At 45.0% G+C, this 24,545-nt stretch overlaps 1 protein-coding gene across 1 annotated transcript in view; it reads right to left on the bottom strand.

Moving 5' to 3' along the window:
• The window catches only part of LAMA1 (laminin subunit alpha 1), a gene marked incomplete at its 5' end in the record, with an annotated part of 155,412 nt that overhangs the window by 48,473 nt on the left and 82,394 nt on the right, over positions 1-24,545 (bottom strand). The window contains 17 exons of the mRNA XM_081253245.1: positions 319-481; positions 2,233-2,344; positions 4,117-4,206; positions 5,902-6,044; positions 6,963-7,156; positions 7,462-7,548; positions 9,821-9,942; positions 12,030-12,167; positions 13,526-13,646; positions 14,520-14,647; positions 15,196-15,381; positions 16,288-16,467; positions 16,968-17,111; positions 18,111-18,347; positions 19,051-19,187; positions 19,823-20,003; positions 20,309-20,415. Of these exons, the coding sequence (XP_081109371.1) occupies positions 319-481; positions 2,233-2,344; positions 4,117-4,206; positions 5,902-6,044; positions 6,963-7,156; positions 7,462-7,548; positions 9,821-9,942; positions 12,030-12,167; positions 13,526-13,646; positions 14,520-14,647; positions 15,196-15,381; positions 16,288-16,467; positions 16,968-17,111; positions 18,111-18,347; positions 19,051-19,187; positions 19,823-20,003; positions 20,309-20,415 (2,470 nt within the window). The remainder of the gene's footprint in view (positions 1-318; positions 482-2,232; positions 2,345-4,116; positions 4,207-5,901; positions 6,045-6,962; positions 7,157-7,461; positions 7,549-9,820; positions 9,943-12,029; positions 12,168-13,525; positions 13,647-14,519; positions 14,648-15,195; positions 15,382-16,287; positions 16,468-16,967; positions 17,112-18,110; positions 18,348-19,050; positions 19,188-19,822; positions 20,004-20,308; positions 20,416-24,545) is intronic.

Here is a 24,545-nt window from a genome sequence, read left to right as displayed (position 1 = left end):
TGCTTCCATGAGAGTTTACAGCATTACACTTAATCTTCAATAAAGAGAGTATCATGAGGGTTTTTTTGTTCACACTAAGTAGAAATGCTGTTTCAGGGTCACAGAGGAAAACCGAGCCTATGACGTAATAGCAAAGATAGAAATTCTACGGATCACGCTTTCCTCCTGTGGAGGGGCCAGCACCCAGCTCTTCTCCTATGACCTTCTGCCCCACTGAGAGCTTCCCTTCCTTCTCCTCCTCCACTTGCCTCCCTCCCCCTCAGCTTTCAAGTTCCTACCTCTAATGGGTTGTGTCATGAATGGTATTCAGGCACTTACTTGAGTTCAAGGGTGGCATTTTGGTGCAACTGCAGGAAATTCCTTTTCTGAATGATTTCCAGCAATGAAGTAATGTTCTTTTGCATATTCCGAAGAGTAGAACTGGGTAACTGGCCATCTTCATCCAAGGTCTGATTTAGAGTTGCTGCCCTTTCGATGACTTCTATGGAGAAAATTTATCAATCATTGAATAAGTCTCTCAAAAATGGACAGTACTAAAATGGAAAAACTTAGAGCCTTCTCCAGTAAGGCCTGCTCCGCTCACCTAAACTGGATTGAACCTCTAGCTGGGCCAGGTCAGCCCATATATCCCAATGCACTCTGGACATCCTCTGTCAAAACACTCATGGACTTGGGATTACTGGTTTATTTCATGTCTGCTTCCCCAGTACCCATAAACTCTGTAAGGGCAGGGGCTGTGCCTACCATGCTCACGGCAGCATTCCCTGCCCCTGGCACAAACATCTGCATGTAGAAGCACTCAGTAATATTTACTGCAGGAACAAACCACCAATACTTGATACTACTCTTTTTTAAAAAACATGTCATTTGTTCTAATAATATCCTTACCTTTTGCCCTATACAGTCTGATTCATATTGGAGTCTATACTTTTTATGCCCTTACACCATAATCCAAAAAGAAACGCCAGAATTTCTGGTAGCCAAAAAGCTTGACAGTAGCATTCTAAAAGCCCGGTCAGATGGGACATCCCAGTTGAGTAGCGAGTAAACTACTCTGATATGAGGACACACTTTGGGACCACACTGAAGCTCCAAATCCCATCAACTCCTGTTCTGGGCAGAGAGATGGTGCTGAGAGTTTAGCTAAGCTACCCTGTGGTATTGCTGCCTCTGTGTCCATTTCATTCAGCTAAGCGGGCTGCAGGGACCTTAAACTAACACTGGCCCCTCATGCAAGCATATGCCCTAGATGCAGCCGCAGAGGCAAAGCAAATGTAAGTTCTGGATATGACTTCCCCAATGGCCCTAGTGATCGACAGTCTTCCTGTCTCCCAGCACCTTCCCCTTACATGCCCTGTAGATAGGGTCCCCGGGGACTTACCAAAACCCTGCTCTTTTGCTTTGGATTGGCCAATCTGGCCTTAGCCCAGGAACCCCAAAGCACTCCATGCACAGACCCTAATAAAGGCCTGCGCTCCAGGTCCTGTCTCCCTCTCTCTGCCTGCACCCTGCCTTGACCACCTCGCATGGCCCCTTGAGATGGGCTGGCTACTTCCTCAGGCTGGACCACCCCGAGTAATCAACTGCTCTATCTCATCTTCTCTCGTGGTCTGTTGTTGGACCTCGGCTCACCACTCGGCAAAAGTGCTCCGTTTAATAAGTGTTCGGGGCTTCCCTGGTGGCGCAGTCGTTGAGAATCTGACTGCTAATGCAGGGGACACGGGTTCGTGCCCCGGTCTGGGAAGATCCTACATGCCGCGGAGCAACTAGGCCCGTGAGCCACAACTACTGAGCCTGCGCATCTGGAGCCTGTGCTCCGCAACAAGAGAGGCCGTGATAGTGAGAGGCCCGTGCACCGAGATGAAGAGTGGCCCCTGCTTGCTGCAACTAGAGAAAGCCCTCGCACAGAAACGAAGACCCAACACAGCAAAAATAAATAAATTAATTTTTTTTATAAAGTGTTCATTTGACAAATTCATAATGGATGGGGAGGCACCATATCTACTTGATACTAAGGACCGAAGTATACGGCATAATGTGGAAAAGAAAAAAGGAAACATCCATTTTTTACAAGATAAAACTCTCAATGAAAGACAACGATGTGGACACAGGGAAGGCTCCAGGTGTCCAGTCTAGGAGTCTAGGACATGGTTACTCATGTGCTGAGTGAAGCGAATAAGCTTTTCCTACCAAGGAAGGCAGACCCGCCAGACGAGGCTCCGAGGACACTACCTTGGATGTCTGCCTGCAGCTTCTCAGTAAACGTCAGGAGGTCGTGACTCTCGTCGAGGATTCTTTCGGTGGCCCTGGTCACGTGCTGCCTCCGTGTTAACACTCTGTCCAGCTGATGGAACATAAAGGCTCAGTTTAGTTTGACTTTGAATACAATGCAAACTTCGGCACTCCAGATGTTGTCTCTCTTTTTTTTTTTTTTGCTGTACGCGGGCCTCTCATTGTTGCGGCCTCTCCCGTTGCGGAGCACAGGCTCCGGAAGCACAGGCTCAGCGGCCATGGCTCATGGGACCAGCCGCTCCGCGGCATGTGGGATCTTCCCGGACTGGGGCACAAACCCGTGTCCCTGCATTGGCAGGTGGACTCTCAACCACTGCGCCACCAGGGAAGCCCCAGATGTTGTCTCTTTTAAGCAACAAACATATTCTAGAACACAGAGTGAAGATGTACATCATCACCTACGCTAAGGTCAACAGTTGGGTTGGAAGTGGACTAGGTCATTCATGAAATGATTTACTGCTTACTCTGTGTGAGAAAAGATGGTCTATTTTTTTAAAGGCAACCTAATTGACCATGAAGCCACAGACTCCCCCAGTGTTTCCATTGTGAAGACCTCATGTTCACTTTAGGACCCAAATATGAAGAACCTAGAAAGTAAAATCTTATTAATTTCTATTGACCGTGAGAACTTAGCAAGGAGTTAAGACACAGAGTTAGGCAAACGGGCCTGCTTCTGCCAGGATGGAGACCTGGTACTCAGCACCTCCCAGCCTCATCAGTAACCTGGAGTAATAATAACACTGCCTCACAGGACTTCACGATGATTATATGGGATGATGTCTTCTAGGCTGGCAGTCCAGGGGCTGAGAGCTACTCTCAGCTGTTATTTTTATTAGGAATGTTCTAATTTGTGAAAAGAAAGGTTTCACAAATTACAAATGTAATTTCCAGGAATGTGAAGTAACTCAGAATGGTTCTAAAAGTGTTTTCTAGTCAAAATCCAAAGAGAATCTTCTTTAATGGATAGAAGAATTTATTTTCATCAGCTTATCACTTCCTACCAAATGCTTGCTTGCTGAGCTACTTTAAAGCCCACACATAAACCCTTAATCTCTTCCCAAATCATCATTAATTCTAAATTAACAGGAGCCAGGCTAATACATTTTAGGGTGCACGATTGTATACGTGTGCAGATGTTGAGAGACAGAGACAAGATACATATATACACAGATACACTATCATACACATATCAATGTGCATCCATGCATATCTATGTGTGTGTGTGCATGTGCACACACACACACACACACACACAAAATCCATGAGTGAAAATTATAAATTTAGCAATAGGCCTCCCTCACCATCTGCAAATGAGCAGATTCTTTTTTGGTCACTAGAAACCATTCATCTGGCATGGGCTAAACAGAATAAATAACCCCCTGCTGACATCAAAGTCCACAAATCAGAAGCACAGGGCTGAAGCCTGAGTGTTGCCAACACCACACAAGGAGGTGCGCTGGTGTTGGGGGCAGGGGTGGGGACCTCCGTTCTCCCCATGTGCAGTGAATCCAGGACAGGGAAGAAGCCCCATCTTTTCATGCCGCCCACCCCTGGCTCACAGGAGGAAATGAGACGTGATGGTAAAGTGGCAGCCCGACTCCTCCCTCAGCGGACAGGACAGCAGAAATGAAATCAGGAGCCTCTTCCCACAAAAGCACAGAAGCTGGCGGCATCAGAACCAATCTGAACACAAAGTAGCTGGAGCACAGCTCCTGGGAGGCAGAGGCCGCCCTGATCTGATCAGAACCTTCCAGGCAGCCCCCGGCAAGGGCTCACAAGGGCTGGGGTGGGTGGGGGAGCGGGCCCTTTACGTGAAGAACTTACCTTCCTTTGCAGGTCCTCTGTTCGTTCTGAGACACCTTCAAGCTGAATCTTTGCCAGTTCTTTCTGTATATTTTCTTTTAATAAAGAATCCTAAAAGAATGAAGAAAACAAATTATAACGCTTCAAAATAAATCTTCTGGTTCTTAACTAACAATCACCTGTTATTACTTTTGTTCATAGGAAGAAATTCTCCTTTCCTTGAAATTGCATTCAAAAATAAAATGAATCACATTCACTTAAGTTTTGACTTCAGCAACATGGTTCCATACTGCCATCTTTTGCACTGAATTTCCTATGTAGATGTGAATTTAAAGTCTGGTGGGTTATGCAGAACTGAACTGCTGCAATTCCTGGGTGAGTCTGGCCGAACTTAACAGTAGAGTCACATAAATTTTAACTATCATTGCTAACACCTCAAAAAACGCTTACTAAGCTAAAATACAAAAGTATTAAGTAAAGAAAAGCCTTTATAATTACTAACAACTAGGTGCTTAATTTATGCCAACACTCTTCTAATTTCTTGACTTGTATGACTTTATTCAAACCTTATAACAACACTGGAAGGGGTTAGATTATTGTTTACGGTCAAGACAGTTATCAACTTGCCCAAGTCGCAGTGTAGGTCAACAGTGAAAACAAGAAAAAGTGAAGGGTTCACAACCTTAAACTCCTGAGAACTTTACATAAACATAAAAAGTCATTTAAGGGAATTAACAAGGTGGTTTAAATGAGGGAAGATCACTCAAAAAGAGTTAAAGTTGAAATCAAGTGTTTATCTCACGTGGTAAAAAGCAATATAGTGGTACTGCTGGAGCCCAAACTGACAGAGGTAGTGCTTACTGACTGTGTCTATAGTGAGTGGAAAAGAAACGTAAACATTTCTTTCCTTCCTTTGTTTTCGTATCTTTCAAAACATTTCGTTCCATTTGAGGAAAAATAATATAGAAACATCTCTTAGAGTTTCCTAACCTTTCTTAACTCCATTATATCTAAAGAGAAAAGACCGGGATTAACAAGAGGGGATCACTGAAGCAGCTGGATTCCACTGTGCGCACACGCGCGCACACACACACACACACACACAGGCATTACTGCATAACACAGTGAATTAAATATCTCAAATTCTAATGCATAGGCTTTAAGCCAAATTAAGAATCACATTTTTTCCCAATTAGAATGAAAGAATGCTGTCTAGTAAGTCAATTTCTTACCTTCCCACCTTCTTTTGGACCCAGATCAAAACACAGATTTTAACTAAACATAAAACTATGATTTACCCTCAGAGATTTTCATATAGTCCTCCAGGGAGGAGGAACTTTTGTGCCCTGCAACTCCAGTTAAGAATAATACACTGACAGAAAATAGTTCACCTTCATTCAGCACATTAAAGAAGATGCCATCCTGATTCCTTTTCTGTGTTTGTATTAGGCCAGCTGTTTTCAACTATCCAAAGACCTGTTATCAACAGGGGTGAGTGGACTTTGTCTTATTCGAAAAGGCAGGAGAAAGAGGAACACAGAGGAAGAATCTACAAGGAGGCATCTATGGATCAATTCTTGACCAATTAGAGCTGTCCCACAGTGAAACGAGTTATCATGTGGATGATGCAGTCCCCGGTCAGGTTCAGGGGAAGAAGGCCTGGCGCCTACCAGCGCTGGACACTGGGACTGAGGCTCCTGCACCGATGGGGAGCGTGGACAGAGAAAATGACCCCTACCGTCCAGGCCGACTCTTCACCTCCCCACGACACATATTTCTACCTATCTCTGTATTCCTAGTACCTACCCGGAGATATTTCGTTGTATTTTCCAGGTTTGACAAAATCCTATACGGGACAGGGACGATGCCGGAGAGGTTCACAGAGAGGATGGCGTCATCCACATGGTCCATGTCATTCAGCAGCACACCTACACATTCATCGTCACAGGCTGCAGGGTAGAGGAAGTTCAAGTTAAAGCAAAGCGGCCGGCACGTTTTCCCGCGTGTGCGCGCGGCATCCTGTAATAACAACATCTACAGTGCTTCCGAGGACTCATCCCATCTCATCCTTATGGCAACTATGCCTCGGGAAGCAAGCAGGTCCCAAGCCCCTGTTCTCAGATGACGACGCCCAGACGCAGGTCACATTAGTGACTCCCCAGGGCCACACAGAAACGCTGCTCCAACCTTTACAGCACGTTTGCCCATCTTTGACTTGGAGCAACGGCCATGAATTCCAAGTGCCTGTCCTGTCAGGGCCTGGTCTGTGATTTCCTCAGATAGTTTGCAGACACCTTCAGCAAGTACAAACGAAGGGGAGTGGAGAAAGTAACGGATGTGTCTTGCTAATGACAAACACACCAAGAAAAGCAAAAGAGCTCTGCACTGCCATGATCCTGACCTTGCTTCCTCCCTACCTTCCCCGCAAACCACTGAGGAGACACCCCAAGGTCGCTACCTCATGTACTTGCTATTCAAATAAATCAGAACTGGCGAAAAAAAAATTCCACAACAGCCAAGAGCTGAGGCCATATGTGACATTTGGTGACACAAATGAGCGGCCACAAAGGTGTCCTCTCTGCTCTGATGACCCTTGGCTCCACTAGAGGGAACATTAACCAGCTGAACTATGAAGCTGGCATTGCTGCGCTGCTGATAGTGCCGGAGAGATAATTGCTGTTATCCTAGAACCTTCTCCTCGGCTCCAAATGCACTTCACAAAGTTCAGTTCGGCAGGTGCAAAGGAATCTATGATTAGTTAAAATAAAGTAGGACTTTCTCTATCCTGCCGACGCCACTGGGCATGGTACCGGGAAACCACCTGAGAGGAGAAGCCATCTTTCATCCTCGAGAGGAGGGATACCCACACACACAGTCGCTCTCCACCAGAATGTGCCTTGGTTCACAGTCCTCACAGCGGAGCCCCGTGGCCCCCGGCCTGCAGACGCACTGCCCGGACCTGCGGTCACAGTCACCGTGGACAGAGCCGTGCGGGCTGCAGTCACACCTCTGGCAGGTGCCACCCGGCATCTGAGGGTTCCCACGGTAGCCCAAGGAGCACCTACAGAAGGAGACACGTGGGACAGACAGGAGGGTCAACACCAGTGAGTAAATACACGGAGCAGCTTCCCAAGGACAGTAATCACTTCTGCCACATGAAGTACAGAGAACACAGGCCCACTCACCTTTTTCTGCATTTTATTTCCTGAAAGGAGGATGAGATGGTCACAAGGAAGTGCATTTACCTATCTTGATGCCCCGGGGGGTTTCGTTTTGCATTATCAATCGTGCACATCCAAACTGATAAAGGCTCCCGATCACTTTCATGAATATGTCCTATGCGTATAAAAGGGGCAGGTGACATACCTTTCACAATATTGTCCTTCGTAGCCCGGAAAACAGGCATCACAGCGGAAATCGTGATCACCTTCCAAGACACAAGTGGGACTAAAACTGGAAGAAAAGAATTTTTTTTGAATTTTCAGATACACAACTTCAAATCTTTCTTAGGGTACTTATTCATTACTCTTAGGGTACATGATACTGTTCTAAAAAATAAGTGATTACACTGGACAATTGGACAAGTTTTTTAGAGCTTATACTCTTTTGGGCAAAAAAAAAAAAAAAGGAAAATAAACACGTAATCAATACAAGCGGTTGCATCTCTTGTATCTAGAAGATACTCACAGATGCCTGTCCAGTGACAACCATGTGAGTGCTGAGGGGATGCAGCCTGATTTACAGAAGACAACGAATTAGTCACCAAACAAGAAAGCTTCCCAGGTGAAAAGGGGCTTGTTCTGAGATGTAAGTGAACTATCTGACTTATTAGATGAAAAGGTGGCTGGAGGGAGCTGCACGTGAGCACACATGCGGAACAGCAGGGAGAAGGGAGCTGGACCAGCGCTGGGGATACACCTGACTGCAGTGAGAGGCAAGAGGGAAAAGCAGGGGAAAGAAGCGGATAGAGGGCGGGATCTCAGGATAACTGGACCTAGAGGTGGGGAGTCGGGCGATGGGCTACAGCAGCAAAAGGACAGAGCATCAAACACTGGATAATCCACTCAGATGCTGCTCCCCTCACTCGGGGACTTCAGCTTCTGGCGTGTTCCTTCTTCTCAATAACCTCTGCCTCCACATTTTAAATCACCAACCAGAGGCTCAGCTGGGTACCTGCAAACCACTAAAAAAACAGCTGGGGTATCTGGCCGGTAAGAGAAGTTCCCAGCATGAGTGACAGGGTTGCTATGAGCCCTGCTTCACTTCTGACTTTTTTCCCTCTTTAAACGCTAAAGGGACAGACTTCAGTGAAAACACAAAATATGTAGAAAACAAAGCACGTCTTTCGGGGCCTCTCAGACGCACAGCACATACAGAACGGTCACACTCTCACCGTCTCTTCCTGATAGTGTACTATTAGAGTGTGTGTGTGTGTGTGTGTGTGTGTGTGTAGGAGGTGTGCTGTGGGGATGGTGTGGACTTTCTGTAACTGAAGAAGTAAAATACACAAACAGTATAGAACTGTGCAAAGCAGAAGTGTAAAACACCCATCCAGACATTTCTCTGGGCACGTATAGCTATGGAGCTGTGGATGTGGACATACATACGGATATGAATGTTTTCCAAAATGGCATCACATCGTATGTTCAGTTTCATAATTCCATTGGCCATTTCTCCAGTTCTGTACATACAGATAATGCCTTATTCTTTTCTCAGTGTTGGTACAATATTTCACTCTAGGTATGTACCACAATACACTCTAGGTATTTAATCAATCCCAGGTAGGTAGATATTTTAGTGCCCCCCTCCAATTTCTTGTGAGTACAAGCAATGCCCACCTTTTACACATATGTAAGTATTCATATAGCTTAGATTACATGAGTGAAATTGATGATTCAAACTTTATATACAGGTTTTATACAAAAAATAGCAGTAGCAATAAATTTTAGGATGCTTGATAGTTTACAGGAGAAGTTTACACAGTGCCTCTCATTAGGTATTCGCTGTCAAGCGACACTTACTTGGAGACAATAAAAGATAGAAGATTAGAACATTAAAAGGAAAACTTCATTTTAGTATACCAAAAGTTGGTATTTGATCTATACATGTTCAATGCCTTGTCAAATATTCTAAGCAATAATGAAATGTTATTTATGAATTACAATTTTCGGTGAAACCAAAGAGGACCCACGGATATTCCAATTCCCGCCTAAAATCTCTGGTTCTTTTATGTGTTCAGGTAACTCTATACAAGCATCATGAGTATGAGGTAGAACCTGGCCCCAATTTCCTTATCATGCAGCATTTCTGCACTTCATCAGACATCAGCATGTATAAATTCTAACCCCATTCCCTTGCATTAAACAGGAACTGAATTCTTCGTATCATTATTCATAAAATTAATAACAATTCATCTCTAGGCACACTGGTTCCATAGGTTGGAGGCTAAAATTAGTCTTCAATAAAACAAAACATGAAAGTCCTTTCTTTAATGGGTTCCATTCTAAAACTCAAAGCTAACACACAGATACTTTGCTTTTGAAAAGATTCTCTTCAAATGCTGCAAGAATGAACACTTTTTCTTAAAATTAGCCTTTCTCGACACACACAGAGTATTCATTAAAGACAGATCACGCGGAGACCCTGGAAAGGGAAGCTGAGAGTGGAAGCAGCCCGCCTTCAGCAGTGGGTGGTGCAGGCGTGCCAGTGCACCTGCAGGGCTCACCTGGCAGGGAGGCCGTGAGGACAGGTACAGAGAGAGCAGTCGCTGGCCGAGCCGGTCACCTTCCCGTAGTACCCGGGGGCGCACACATCGCAGTGGTCTCCGGCGGTGTTGTGGCTGCAGTTCTGGGGCCCCATGTTTCAAAAGGAGAGGAAAACAATGGGAAACTGTTAGAACTCATTCTCATCTGGCAATAGCCCAGCACTACCACGTTCCATATCAGTTGACATTTTCTTATTCTCAAGGAAGGGTGAGCATTTTTCTTCATATTTTTAAAATCCTGGACACACTGGCAGCTCTGTGGCCTTCGTTCATTATAAGATTGCATTCATCAGACACAACCTAGAAATTACTGATACATTCTTCTTATAGAAAATATACCCAGCGCGGCCAGCTTTCAGAGCCTTAAAATATGGATCTAAAATGTACAGGGACCCAAACAGCGATGTGAAGCACACTGATTCGTGCCTAGTCGGTGTTCAGTGATCACACTGGGGGGTTGAGAGGGCAGAAGTGAATGGATAGATGATTCAAGAAATCGACGGTGGGGCTTCCCTGGTGGCGCAGTGGTTGAGAGTCCGCCTGCCGATGCAGGGGACACGGGTTCGTGCCCCGGCCCGGGAAGATCCCACATGCCGCGGAGCGGCTGGGCCCGTGAGCCATGGCCGCTGAGCCTGCGCGTCCGGAGCCTGTGCTCCGCAACGGGAGAGGCCACAACAGTGAGAGGCCCGCGTACCGCAATTTAAAAAAAAAAAAAAAAGAAAAAGAAATCGACTGTGGGTTAAGTGGGCTGTGTTCTTTCCTGGGTATAAATTGACAGGTCAGCCGCTGACCTGAGAACTTTGTTCTGGTAGGTTAGGAAAGGTAGGGGAATCATTTAATGTCCTAGGAGTACCTAATCTTGTCAAAGTGGTTAGCTGCACCAAGGAAAGATGCAGCATGTAAGAACCAATTAACTTCTCAAACTATCCGTGTGACTTTTGTCCCCGTGATTGGCCAAGGGACCTTCTTAGCTAATTACATCTCACCTGAAGTTGCCTGAATCAATTCTCCTTAAATCCTTAAATGAGATTTTCTCATTTTCTGTATTAGGACTTTACTTCTGCCTGGAGCGTGAGCTGATTAGAATGAATAAATTTTTTAACAGTGTTGCAGCTATCTGCATCTTCATGAAATCCATTTTACCTTGAATGACTGGAATAATTCTTTAATTCCAGATATAGAATGAAGTCAGCCAGGGTGAACACATATCTTTTTAACTGAGGAGAACCACGCAGTGCTTCAGCTTCTAAATTCACCTGGGCACTGCTATGGTTTAACAGTTTTCCCAGTGGAGATTGCCTTTAAATTCCACATATGTAAGATGTTTCCAAACAAAAGAAGAAGATGGATCTGGTGTGGGAACCCTGGTTCCTGTGTTTAGGCCACAGCCAAGATCTCTAAGGCTTTGGTGTGTCTTTCTTGGTGGGGAGCTCATTTTCCTTCAGTGAGTTATTTTGCCTGAAGCAGGTTAGTCTTGGCACAATTTAGACAAGGAACCAATGTTCCCACATGAGCTATCAGAAAGAATGAGGTTTCATGAGTAGGGAAAGAATATCAGGTTATTCTACGTTATCAATAAGGTCTCGTCGGCTTAAGGAAAACCCTGGATGCAAGAGTTTGTCCTCAGGAACACAAGACTTCTGTCTGGATCACTTGGTCCTTTGCAGTGGTCAGAACTCTCCTTGTGTCCCTGACGGCCTAGGGGTAGGTGGCCAGGAAACAAATGCACACTAAGACATCCAGGGCAACATGCAGTTTTTAACAAATGCCAGGAGAGGGCATCACTTTACACAGAGAAACACATTTTCAACTTTGACATTAACTCATTTTGAAACCTCCAAGTGACCCTTCAAATTCTATGACAGAAAGTTCTCATGTACTTTGACTACAACCACCAGTACGGCAAGTAAAAACAAGAGCCACTTGACTAATTCCCAATTGATGTCCATAAACAGATTCAAGGAAGAAAAATTTATAAGAGAATTTCCACCAACAATATCAGACCACTTAGCTAGACTTTTCTGAAGGAAATATATGTATATCTTACATTTAGCTAAATTTAAACTCTCCCTAAATCAAGAAGCTTGTATGACCTCGAACTGGAAATGTAGACGCTCAGGGCCTGCTCTAATTCTAAGCATCAGGCAAGGACCCAAACAAACCAGCATACCAGACACTTCCCCGTTTCAGGGTCACAGGTGTCACTGTGTTTGTTGCAATTGCAAGGTACACAGGGAGCCAGCAGAGGGCGCGGTCTCCTGCCATCGCCTTCTGGAAGCTTCCCTCTGTGGTAACCAGGTGCGCAGTCCTGAGGGAATGCAAAAGCAAAGGAAATGAAAAAGAAACCTGATTAACAAATGCGCAAAGGACTGGAATACACACTTCTCCAGAAAAGAAACACAAATGACTAAACAAGCACATGAAAAGATGCTCAGTAACACTAATCATCATGGAAATGCAAATCAAATACCAGCTCACACGCATTAGGATGGCTAGTATCAAAAAACAAAAAAAACAAAAAAAAAAAACCCAGAAGATAACATGTTGGCAAGGGTATGGATAGACAGGAAGCCTTGTGCTTTGATGGTGGGAATTAGAAAGGTGTGGCACTGTGGAGCAGTATGGTGGTTCATCAAAAAGTTAAAAACAGAGTTACCGTGTGATCCAGCAATTGTACTTCTGGGTATAAACCCCAAGAACTGAAAGCAGGGTCTTGGAGAGATACTGGTCCCCCCATGTTTGTAGCAGCATTAGTCACAATAGCCAAAGGTGGCAGCAACCCAAGTGTCCATGATGAAGGGATGGATAAACACAGTGTGGTCCATCCATCCAATGGACTATTAGTCAGCTTTAAGAAGGAAGCAAGGAACCTCCCTGGTGGTGCAGTGGTTAAGAATCCGCCTGCTAATGCAGGGGGACATGGGTTTGAGCCCTGGTCTGGGAAGATCCCACATGCCACTGAGCAACTAAACCCGTGCGCCACAACTACTGAGCCTGTGCTCTAGAGCCTGTGTGCCACAACTACTGAAGCCTGCATGCCTAGAGCCTGTGTTCCGCAACAAGAGAGGCCACCGCAATGAGAAGCCCACGCACCGCAATGAAGAGTAGCCCCCGCTCACCACAACTAGAGAAAGCCCACGTGCAGCAACGAAGATCCAACGCAGCAAAAATTAATTAATTAATTTTTTTAAAAAAAGAAAAAAACGAAGGAAGCAAATTCTGACACATGCTACAACATGGATCCATCTTTAGGGCATCATGCTAAGTGAAATAAGCCAGTCACAAAAAGACAAATACGGCATGATTCCACTTACATGAGGGACCTACAGTAGTAGATTCATAGAGATAGAAAGTAGAAGGGTGAGACTGGGGGAGGGCCTAGGGGGGTTAGTGTTTACTGGGTACAGAGTTTCAGTTTTACCAGATGAAGAATTCTGGAGATTGGTTGTACAGCAGTGTGAGTGTACTTAACGCTATTGAGCTGTACACCTGAGAAATGGTCAAGATGGTGAAGTTTTATGTTTATGCCTATTTTACCACAAGTAATTGTTAAAAGGCAAAAATGACGTCATAGAGACACACAGTTCTCTTCATCACTCGGAGCTGCTGTAACAAGCATATTTCAACCCCAAACCAGGAAACGGAGTTTAACCACAGTCTCCCTACCTGACATGAGAGTCCAGCTGTGCCAGGAGGACAGCGACACTTCTCTAAAAGGGATGCCACCTCCCTCGTGGGGTGCGACTCTTCAGCCTTTCTGCCAACCTCCATAGAAATATTTGAGATTCTGTGAAACCGTTGGGTTAAGAAATGTGAGAGGAGACACTAATATTTACAAAGACACTTTCTTGAGACAGCACATTACAGGATAATGTTGGCACATATATGAAACCAGAGCCTTCCTGCCAGTTTGAGAGTAGTTCCTACTCACAGCTGTAAAGGAACTGGGTAAAAACACACTAAAAGCACATGAGTCACTATACAGGGAAGGTCCGCAGCCAAAATTTTAGAACTTCAATATAATGTTAGAGAAAGTACACCTCAAAGAATCTGAAGTACTAGTTTGGCCATAACCTAGGTGGCCTTCTTTATGGGATTAGTACTACATGAGCAGGGGACAGCATTCTTGATGCATTGTGACAGAGAAATGGGCATTGCAGTTTAAGGGCAGAAAAGAGCAGAACTGTTTTGTTGTTTACATAGAAGATATCACCATTATGTACTTACATGTTATATCCACATTAATACAGGAGATGGATAATTGATGTCACTTTTCACATATTTCATAATAATATTAACATTTAATAAGGTTTTGGTGAGGGACAGAAATATATATGATATTAAAGATAGGAAGGGAGCTTCCCTAGTGGCGCAGTGGTTGAGAGTCCGCCTGCCAATGCAGGGGACATGGGTTCGTGCCCCGGTCCGGGAAGATCCCACATGCCACGGAGCGGCTGGGCCCGTGAGCCGTGGCTGCTGAGCCTGCGCATCCGGAGCCTGTGCTCCGCAACGGGAGAGGCCACAACAGTGAGAGGCCCGCGTACAGCAAAAAAAAAAAAAAAAAAAAGATAGGAGGTAATGGGGGTAAAGTGAATCAAATCCCTTCAGTTTGCTTTCAAATAAGGAAAATATTTTGAAACTTCTAGAAGTTTCCAAGTACCTGCTTTGCTGTAATCCTTGGCCATAAGATGCTTTGATGAGGATGTACTCAATGTTGCTAAGAACAGACATAAAATCTGAGCGTGTGACAGGTTCTTCAGAGACAGAGTTAAAGTATTTCCAAAAATTCTGTGGACGAGAAGCACATTGAATTAAATTCAGGGTACAGATGCTCAGAGGCATATGAACTTAATTCCTTCAGAAATTTCTCCAGCAGTGAGCCCAGTTCTAAGTGACACGGAGCTTAAGTGAGGAAGCTCTCTCGTGTCACCTCCCAGGGGTGGCAGCCGCACCATCTCATTTATCAATGGCCTCACATCACCTCTGGCAGTGCTAGCCACACAGAGGACAGTCAGTAAACATCTGCTGGAGGGAGGAATCCACACTTTCCAAATTCAAGGGCAGCCAAAGACTCCAGACCATCATATCCATACAGGTTGAAACTTGTGTACCACGATAAAGGATTTAAGATGCAATTTGCACTAAATTAACATAAGCCTAATATACATTTCTTGAGAATGTGAAATTTGAATCTTTGTAGAAGTTCTGCTAAACCCACTGGAATTTTGCCCCAAAGCCTTCTTCTTCACTCTCTATTACAGCAGCTTCATGATTTCATTGCATGCAGAGCAGAGTTCCCAGCCCGAGGGGCCTGTGTGAAAAGAGTGCTCGGTCACCTCTCTCATCCCCACTTCCTGCTCTTGTCTCAGTCCGTTCTTGGGGGCGGGCGCGTCCACATAGATGACTTGCTTTCTGGTCCGGCCTCCTTTGATGAGCACCTGAGGCTCCAGGTTGGAGGTGCCAATCCCACTGGAAGAATAGAAGGCCACGCTGTACCGTAGTTTGCTGCCGTAGGCCATGAGCTGTCGAAGAGTACAATGTTGTTTACTTCTCTGGCATAGCACTGGTTTAAAATGATTTTATCATAAGCCTGCTGCCATTTGAAAGAAATCTTGTGTCTTAAAAATACATCACATGGGTGGAATACGTTGTCTGGTATGAATTTCCTTCTAATTCTACTTAATTATGGATCGTTAAATTGACCCAGGCTATCGTTCCTAAGTAAGCGATCCTTCAAAAGTTTTTAAAATCGCATCATGAAGGTGTGATCGGCTGTAAAAAGCTGTACTTATGTATTGTATACAGGTTGATGGGTTTGGGGATAAGTATACACCCATGGGACCACCATCACCAAAGCCACAGCCACAGCCATCACCTCCCAATGTTTCCTCTTGATGATACTAACAAAGGTAAGCTCCAAAGTAACAGAACAGTCATTGTAATTACTTTCAAGCTCCTTTGAATTAAAAATTATGTATAGCCATCAGAGCACATATTTTCAAGTTTTAGAAATCAGGCTGAATTCATAGACAGACTGCTATACTTATATAAACAAAGATGCATATGATGCCTTCAAGTCTCTGTCACCCCTGCCCCAGAAGGAGTGCCAATTTCTTGAGAAGACCCTCTCGGGACATAGCTCCCAAGCTTGCATTGAGCCTCTATTAGTAAAAACAATAAATGTTTGTCAAATGACTGCTTTAAGAAGAAAAAGAATATGTTTTGAACTTTAAAAGACTTTCAAAATTAATGGAGAAATTTAAAGAGCCATTCATCTGGGGGATTTTTACAAGTGTTAACCTTTTCCATCCCCAGTTAGAAGAGGAGATTAATAACTACTCCAGTTAGCAATAGGCCAACCCAGTCCACTGTGATTTCAAAGTGCACCCAGGAAATGTGGATGGCTGGAGGCTGGGTGCACGTCTCACCTGGTCTCCCTGAAACTGCCCGGGCAGCCGCCAGTAAAACGGCTCTGTGTGGACATGCCGCCTGACAGTCATGGCATCCAGGAGGACATCAGGGGCCTGGTAATACACCCCCTCGGTCGTACCCTTGAGGTTACTCTGAGAAACCACACGCAGAAGAGGCTGATCTGAGCCCAGCGTTACCTAGTCACGGAGGGGAGGACAAAGCCACTTTAGAATGTGAATTAACATCACACCTTTGACCATCAGATTCTTCCACTGTTTCAGACGAGACAGCTTCATTATTAAAACAGCAGTAAGAAAGACTTTTCTTTTCAATTTAAACACCTGGATTAAAATGAACTGAAAATGCCTTTAAACCACTGCATTTAGGGTCAAACTCTTCCTATACTGGGCCAGGTTCAATTACATGAAGGAGGCTGCTGAGACTTCACTCTTCACTCCGACTAAGGCTGCAGACAGATTAGCACAGAGCGACACTGATGCCCAGGTTCCTGTTCTATTTACTTCCTGGACAGCAGAAGCAGACCTCTGATTCTGGACTAACCCAAATCAGCTTCCTAGAATTTCTGATGCAGTAAGAGCAAAGTTTAATGTAAGTACCTGGCTGCCTTTCCCACCCTCACCCAACTCCCGAGGGTAGAGGGTTGCGAACAGAACGTCTATCTGCGTGTGTAACCCACCGGCATCCTCACGTAGCCCTCGGCCTCTGAGCACAGCTGTGAGAGCCCAAAGCAGAAGCACGGGGTGCACCCCCGAGGGTCCGCCTTGTCCAGACCAAAGGTGCCAGCTCGACACTCACTGCATTGAGGGCCAATGACATTTTCCTAAAGGGGACAAAGTGACAGACTCATTTTTACCTGAAAAAAAGAGACACGGTTTACGAACAAACAGAAATGGGAAAAAAACACAAAAATCACTTTGGATGAACAAACATGGCTAACTAGCTGCTCCTCAGGCTGGTTCCTTAACCTCTCTGAGCATCAGTTCTCTCAGACTCAGTGATTCCCCAACTCAGCTGATCATCAGAATCGTCTTGGAAGCTTTTGGAAAATGCATATTCCCCGGTGAGTCTCCAGGAGTGGGCCCGGATCCTCTTGGAGGTCCCAGGTGACCAGTCAGGTGGAGAGCCACGGGCCAGATATTATCAGGGCAGGTCCTCCTGTGCTGACCATCCGTGGTGAGAACTGCTACCACAGATGTGATGAACCAAGCACACGTCCACTGATGTTCCCGTTACCCCGCAGCCACATGAGTTTCCCCTTCCTCCTCCCCCACCGCTAATCAACCAGGATTCCATCTCTCAGACCCTGGGAAAGGAACAGAGAAGATGGCCAAGGACCTTCTAATGACAAAGCACAACGGGAAGACGAAAGGAAATACACAGAGTTAAGTATGATGTTGAAATCTAACCTCCTGGGAAAATAATAAACACACATGTCCTCTAGTCTGGCCAGCACGCAAAGGAGAATAATTACTTACCAGGTATAGAATCACAAAACTTCCTGAAGCCCTGTGTTATCTATTTTACCTGTATATTCAAGACAGATAGGCTACTCAGACAACTGAAACACATGATAGAAAACTCAGCGTGTTTTTCAAATCAGTCCCATCATCTGACACTTGTAATTAACAGTACAAATTCCTTCTAAAGAATCATCCATCATTCCAGAAGAGCATACACAGGATTTAAACCCAGACCCAGAAGGTGGTGCAAACTCATTATGAGAAGCGTCTAAAACCCAAGTGCTTATTTAAATAGTTAAAGCCCCGAAGTCAGAATGGTGAGTGGGAGGGAGGGAGGAAGTGGAATCGGGCGCCAGTACCTTGCAAGAGCAGGTTCCGGTCTCCGGGGCACAGCTGCAGAGACCCTGCTCCTGGCCACAGGTGTCGGCCAGTGTCCCTCTCAGGTCGCAGTCACAGGCCACACAGTCCGGAAAGTCTCTGTACCCCAGGGAGCACTGGTGGCAGGTCTGTCCACCAAATGCAGGCTTACATTGGCAATGGCCAGTAAGCACATCGCACTGATGACTGGCTGACCCCACGCTACTGCAATTGCAGGCCTGCACGAAAAATACTGAATAAATAAAAAGGCAGCTTTCATATTTTCATAATGTACACATATGGGGATTACAGGAAAACACTAAACGTGGGGAGATTATACAAACAAATGGATCGCTCTCACTATTGCCATATGGACTCACTTTGCCACAAGCCATCAAGAGGCCAGGACTTATGCTGCTGGACGTTAGTGAATCTTTGTGACACATGCAGGCCGGGCCACAACCGTGGCCTGAAATTCAATCTACTTAATAGGTCAAAGCAGTCCAGCAAAAGGATTTTAGAAGTCCAGTAACGCTCCCTCTGTTTTCAAAATGTAAAGTCTAAGTTTAACCAACAAAAGCGACATAGAGAAACAGAACCGTTGAAGATCGGACATACCTCCCCCACCCCCAATAAAGTGATTTAGGTCTTTCTCCTGGAAGATAGCATATATTGCAGAATATATTTAAAGGGCACCAAAATAAATTTTTGATCTTCTAACCAGCAATTCCACAGCTAGACTCTTGAAGAAAACTTAGAATATTGTATTTTAAGGATGTTGCTTCTTCCACTTTGATTCCTACAATCGGTCCTGAGTTTTGAATAGAAACCATCAAGCTATTCAACAGGGTAAAATCAAGCGAATAGATAAAAGAAGAAGAATGAAACCTGACACAGCAAAGTAATTCTCAGTTGAGAAAATGTGCAGGTGACAGTGCACACCTGGCATCCGAGCTCCAGGTCGTGGCCCCAGTGTCCGTCCGCACACCCCTCGCACGCCGCACCCTGAGTATGAGGCGGGCAGACACACTCCCCTGACTCTGGGTCACAGGTGTTCTGAGTGTGAGCGCAGTCACAGGCTACAACAGAGACACAGGGTGTTGTTACAGATCAGGACCGTCGGGGTCAACCGAAGGGGTCAGAGTTGATGCTGCAAGTTATTTCCCTTGTGTTAAATAATCTCAATCACTCTTCTAGCTCCTGAAAGAAAACTCGTGATCCCCAGCACCCCGCCGTGTCTCACGGGAGGTGAATGCCCCTCCTTGTGGAGAGTTGCTCCTGGCTGAGAGATAATAAGGGCACAGTGGGAGAAATAGAGAAAAGACCGGGAAAGGCCTCCACAGGTGGGGAGAACAGAGAGTTAACACTCACCGAGCACTTGTTTGCCAATCGCCACGCTAAGGACTTTAAGTACAACCTTGACGGTAACTCCTGGATGGACGGAATAATCGACTTCTCCATTTTACAGATGAGGAGACCGAAGCTAAGTAAAGTTAAGTAATTAGTCTAAGCTCACACAGTTAGTACAGCCTGACCAAGGCTTGTGGACTCACCCAAAATAGGGATCAGGAACTAGAAAAAAGGTATGAAATCCTACATGTTCAGAAAAATGAATGTAAAGGAACTTAACAGAATTAGACAGAAGTCAAAGGAGAGCTCAAAGGAAAGTCTGGGAATTACAATAAAGTCTCAAACACTGAATTCAGGAGCTTACGTGTACAGCCACCGTCCTGGTAGGCATGGAAGCCGCGGGCACACCTGTCACACCTCTCCCCGGCTACACCTGGGACACAGCGACACTGGCCTTCCTCTGTGCAGTCGTCCGACAGGGAGCCCGACGCACTGCAGTTACAGGGCAGGCACCCGAGCCCCATGTCCAACCCGTAGTAGCCGTGCTGTTTCACGGGGGCAGAGCCACGGAAGACAAAATACATTTTAGTAAGTGGCTAGTATCTACCAGAACATTTCCCAAATCAACAACTGCACGTGTCATAGACTCATAAAGTGTTCCTGACATCATTCCACTGCTCGAATACATACTCTCCAGATAGGGCCGCATAGCACTCACCAGCCATGTTGCAGGAACCTGCTCTTTCTGGTGGTCGGGATTCCATTTCATTTGAACCAGTTAAGGCATGACTTACAGACATTAACACTGACACACATGTTCATTGTATGTAATGACCAGGAGGCGTCTTACCAGGCACTGGTTACACTGCTGTCCGGCCACGTGTGCTTTGCAGTCACAGAGTCCAGTCTCAGGATGGCAGGCAGCAGAAAGGGAGCCTTGGCCATGGCATTCACAGGCTAACACACACGGAAGGCATATTTGTGCCCATTTCTGGGTACGGCTGTTACAAAATCCCTTAATCCCCAGAGGAGAAATTTTAACATTCATGTTTCAAATCATAAAACAAAATTATTGCTTTGCAGTAGCTTGAAAAATTTAGTATTTTTCTGAAGAGTAAGCCAAAATAAGGTTGGTGAAAGGAACCATCACAGAGAAAAAAAATTACTTGAAGCTGTTAAGATAATAATTGGTAAACGAACTTAACCAATTTCATGAATTCTTTGAAATTTTTAAAATGAGCCACCAATGTATATCAACCAATCTTCATTAAAAAACATGCAAAGAAGATTTCAAAATCAATTTAGCCACTTGCTCATTCCCATTATACATATTTAATATTTTAAAGCTCAGTTATAACGACCTAGATAACTAATACTGTACATCATAATTTAATGAACTATTTCTCTGTCCTGAGTCGTGAGTCCTTTGAGGTTCTTACCTTCTGGCCAGATGCTTCTGTTTTATCTACAGCCAGAATATTGATGTTTAAAGCCACAAAGTCCCTCCCTTCTCAAAGTGATTCAAATTAACGGGTCCAAGAACCGTTTACTTCGTACCACAGCTGTCAATGTGCGCTTCATTTAAAATTTGTAAAATGTTCACTGACAAGCTATCCCAGGACGTGTGCCATTTATGAATGCTTGGGCTCGGAAAATGCACACTCTCCGTCCTACGGTATAACCACGTAAGAAAAACGTCACGCATTACCTCAAGCCCTAGCACACTTTGTGTGGCAGCCTTTGTGGGGCAGAGTAGGGGTGGGCACTGGAAAGTGGAAGGCTGATGGTCAGAGGAAAGGGGGTGGGATTCTGCTTCCTTGGTTGACTATGGCCATGTCACTGGGCCTCTCTCCCCTAGTTTTTCCCTTGTGTGCGTGGATCGTGGATCGATGTTCACAGCTCCTGTAGGAGGCTGGTCAAGTGTCATGGGCCCCACACAATGCTGCCCATTCTTGTAGTTTAACTTTTATTTTCTGTTTTTCTGATGCTTTGACTTCTGGGGCCTTGCTGACCCTGGAGAGACAGCCAGGCCCAGGGCTAGTCAATTTCCAGAGACTGTAAACAGCTCACCTGCTGGAATGCCTTTCATATGCAAACCATCCAATCCAGAGCCCACACCCCACGCCTTCCTCACTGGCTCTCAGGTTCCTTTGGGCCCTGACATTCCACTGTCCACCAGTCCTAGTCACCCCAGGGCCCGGCATCAGAAAAGAGGCACAGTCCCTTGGCCCCGGGACCCGCTGAAATGATTCAGACTAGCCAGTCCCAGACCTGCTTACCCTGCGCGCCCTTTTCTTCCTGCAGATAAAGGCTCCTGTCCACACTTGCCCTCGTGACCAACCCAGGTGCTTCCCCGTGTAGCCACCCCCATGCTGTGGGGTGTCCCCGTCGCCCCCCAACTCTCCCCTGACCTGGCCTCCAGAGTAACAAACTGCCTTTGTGATGGTGGTCCTCTCCTGATCTGCTGGCCTTGCTGTACCGAAATAATAATAAAACCTGTATTTAAAACCGTCCTCAGCCTCCCACCACTCTTAACTGTCTCCCAGGGAAAACATCACACGCTCACACACATTCACTCACACCCCGCCATCCCCCCCACAAACCCTTAACTCTCTCTGAGTTTCCATCCCCGACTCTCCCTACCGTCTCCCTCCCTCCCTCCCTTCCCCTTCACACCACCCAATCTTCCAGCCCAATTCTTAGCCCCTTGGCTGCTACAACGGCTCCTCCTAAAATGTCCAGGACTCCCGGGTGCAGATCCAGTGAGCAGATCCTGCCTCCGTCCTGATGCATCTTTCAGTGGGATGGGCCATGGACCCTTCTCTCCCTTTTGAACCTCTCTCTTACCAAGGTTTCGGGACCCCTTCAAAACACTTTGGTTTCCTTCCTCTTTCTCTTGTATTTCCCTCTGATCCTCCCTCTCTGTGCCTTACTCAAACCCCACCCTTCCTCTGGGGATTATTCCAAGTTCACTTCGAGTATGATCATCACCAAATATTGATGATAATAACAAATCACATTTATCACACACCCGTCAGCTTGTGTCTCCACGTTACAGTCAATATGTGAAATAAATGAATGAACCTTCATAACAAACATACGAGGGAAGTACTATAATTTTCTCTATTTTTGGGTGAAAAGTCTAACACTTAGAAAGGTGATGTAACTAGCCAGAGATCACACTGTTATTTGCAGTTATCCCTCTATAACAACAATTATAATAGCAATTATTAATAAAAATTGTTCATGTTATAAATAATACTAATTTAAAATATCTGGCAATTACCTTCTGCCAGGTTCTTTACAGGTATTTTAATTCTCAGAAGAACCCCACAATATAAAAATTATACCGACTTAAGTTACTTTGCACAAGGTTTCTTTAATATTAGAGCCCAGGAGGCTTCCCACCGCCCTTTTCTCCCTCCACACCACCCTCTGCCCTGGACAACTGTGTCCACAGCCACTACTGCATCTATCACACCAAAGCTGTTGTCAGTAATACTGAATACTGGCATTTTTACCGGGTTCACCTAATAAAATATGGTATTATGTTATCGTGTGGAGATTTCTGGGAAGTTCCTAAGAAGGACCCTTATTATAGACCTGGAAGGATTTCTAGTGAAATATTCAGAAACAGTTGTAGGAATGCATCTTGTCAAAGCTAGGAATGGGGGGAAAAGGAGATAGGAAAAGAATAAAAAGTGTAAATGCTCAGAAACTAGAGAAAGCCAGGCAGGGTCAGCCCATAACCAGTCCAGCTCCCTGGGCCAACAACGTGGACCTAGACCCAAATCCCACCTGTCCTGACCCCCCCACTTCCCCCCACTCTCCAGTCATCCCTGAGACCTTCTATTTTATATTTTCCCTTTTATCCCCATGGCAAAATGCTGATGCAGCTTTGTCAGCGTGGATGCACATAAAGGAAAACATGATGGAAAACTTTTAAATATGTTTGAACAACTTGGGTGTCTGAATCCATTTCTTCAACATTGAATTTTATGTAATCTGAATACAGATCAAATATTTCTGATGAAAACTTAGCATCCTAATCAAGATGGGCTATAAAACACACACTGAATTTTGAAGACAGTATTAAAAAGAAAGAAAACAGTTATTAATACTTTGAAAACTTGATTACGTGATAAAATGATAATACTTTCTATATATTGAGTTAAATAAAATGTATTATTAAAATGTATTTCACCTGTTTTTTTATACTTTTTATTTTATTTTATTTTTTTGCGGTACGCGGGCCTCTCACTGTTGTGGCCTCTCCTGTTGCGGAGCACAGGCTCCAGACGCGCAGGCTCAGTGGCCATGGCTCACGGGCCTAGCCGCTCTGCGGCATGTGGGATCTTCCTGGACCGGGGCACGAACCCGTGTCCCCTGCATCGGCAGGCGGATTCTCAACCACTGCGCCACCAGGGAAGCCCTCTTTATACTTTTTAAAAGGTGGTTACTAGAAAATTTTAAATTACATGTGTGATTTACATTTCTGTTGGACAGCATTGATACAGAAAAATAATAAAAATGACTGCTCTTATTACCAGCAATTGTAATAGCTACCATTTATTTACTGTCAAGAACTTTAAATTTGTCATCCTATTGACTTTTCAGAAAGGCCTCAGTGTATACGTATAATTTGGTCCATTTTATGTATGAAGAAATAGTTGCTAGGAGAGGTTAATAAAATTTGCCTAATGTCACAGGGCTGGTTGGTGACCAATCCTAGACTCTAGTCAGACTCCAAAGCCCTGAATCCACACACGTGCCTCTCTCCTACACCATCGTGTGTAGCTCCCAAATAAACTTGGGATTTTCAAGTCTGATTAAATAAATTTCCAACTCCAATCACAGTATTTGGCATAGTGCCTGGGAAGTAACAGACACTTAATAAATGAAAAATGAACTAAGAAATTAATCATCAAGGTTTGCAGTAAGGATGAAAAGAAATGCCGTGAGAATTGTGAAAGCATTCCATAAACTTTGAAGCTTTATACAATTACCGGTTATCATAATTATCTACCTATGATAACCAGTCAAAGTGCTGAAGGTCGGGCTCATAGGCCCAGGGCAACAGAAGCTTG

The sequence above is a fragment of the Mesoplodon bidens genome (assembly GCF_964165515.1).
Source record: "Mesoplodon bidens genome assembly, chromosome: 13".
NCBI classification, from domain to species: domain Eukaryota; kingdom Metazoa; phylum Chordata; class Mammalia; order Artiodactyla; family Ziphiidae; genus Mesoplodon; species Mesoplodon bidens.
Note: the sequence above shows the minus strand (reverse complement) of the source record. Positions and strands in the feature narration are given on the sequence as shown.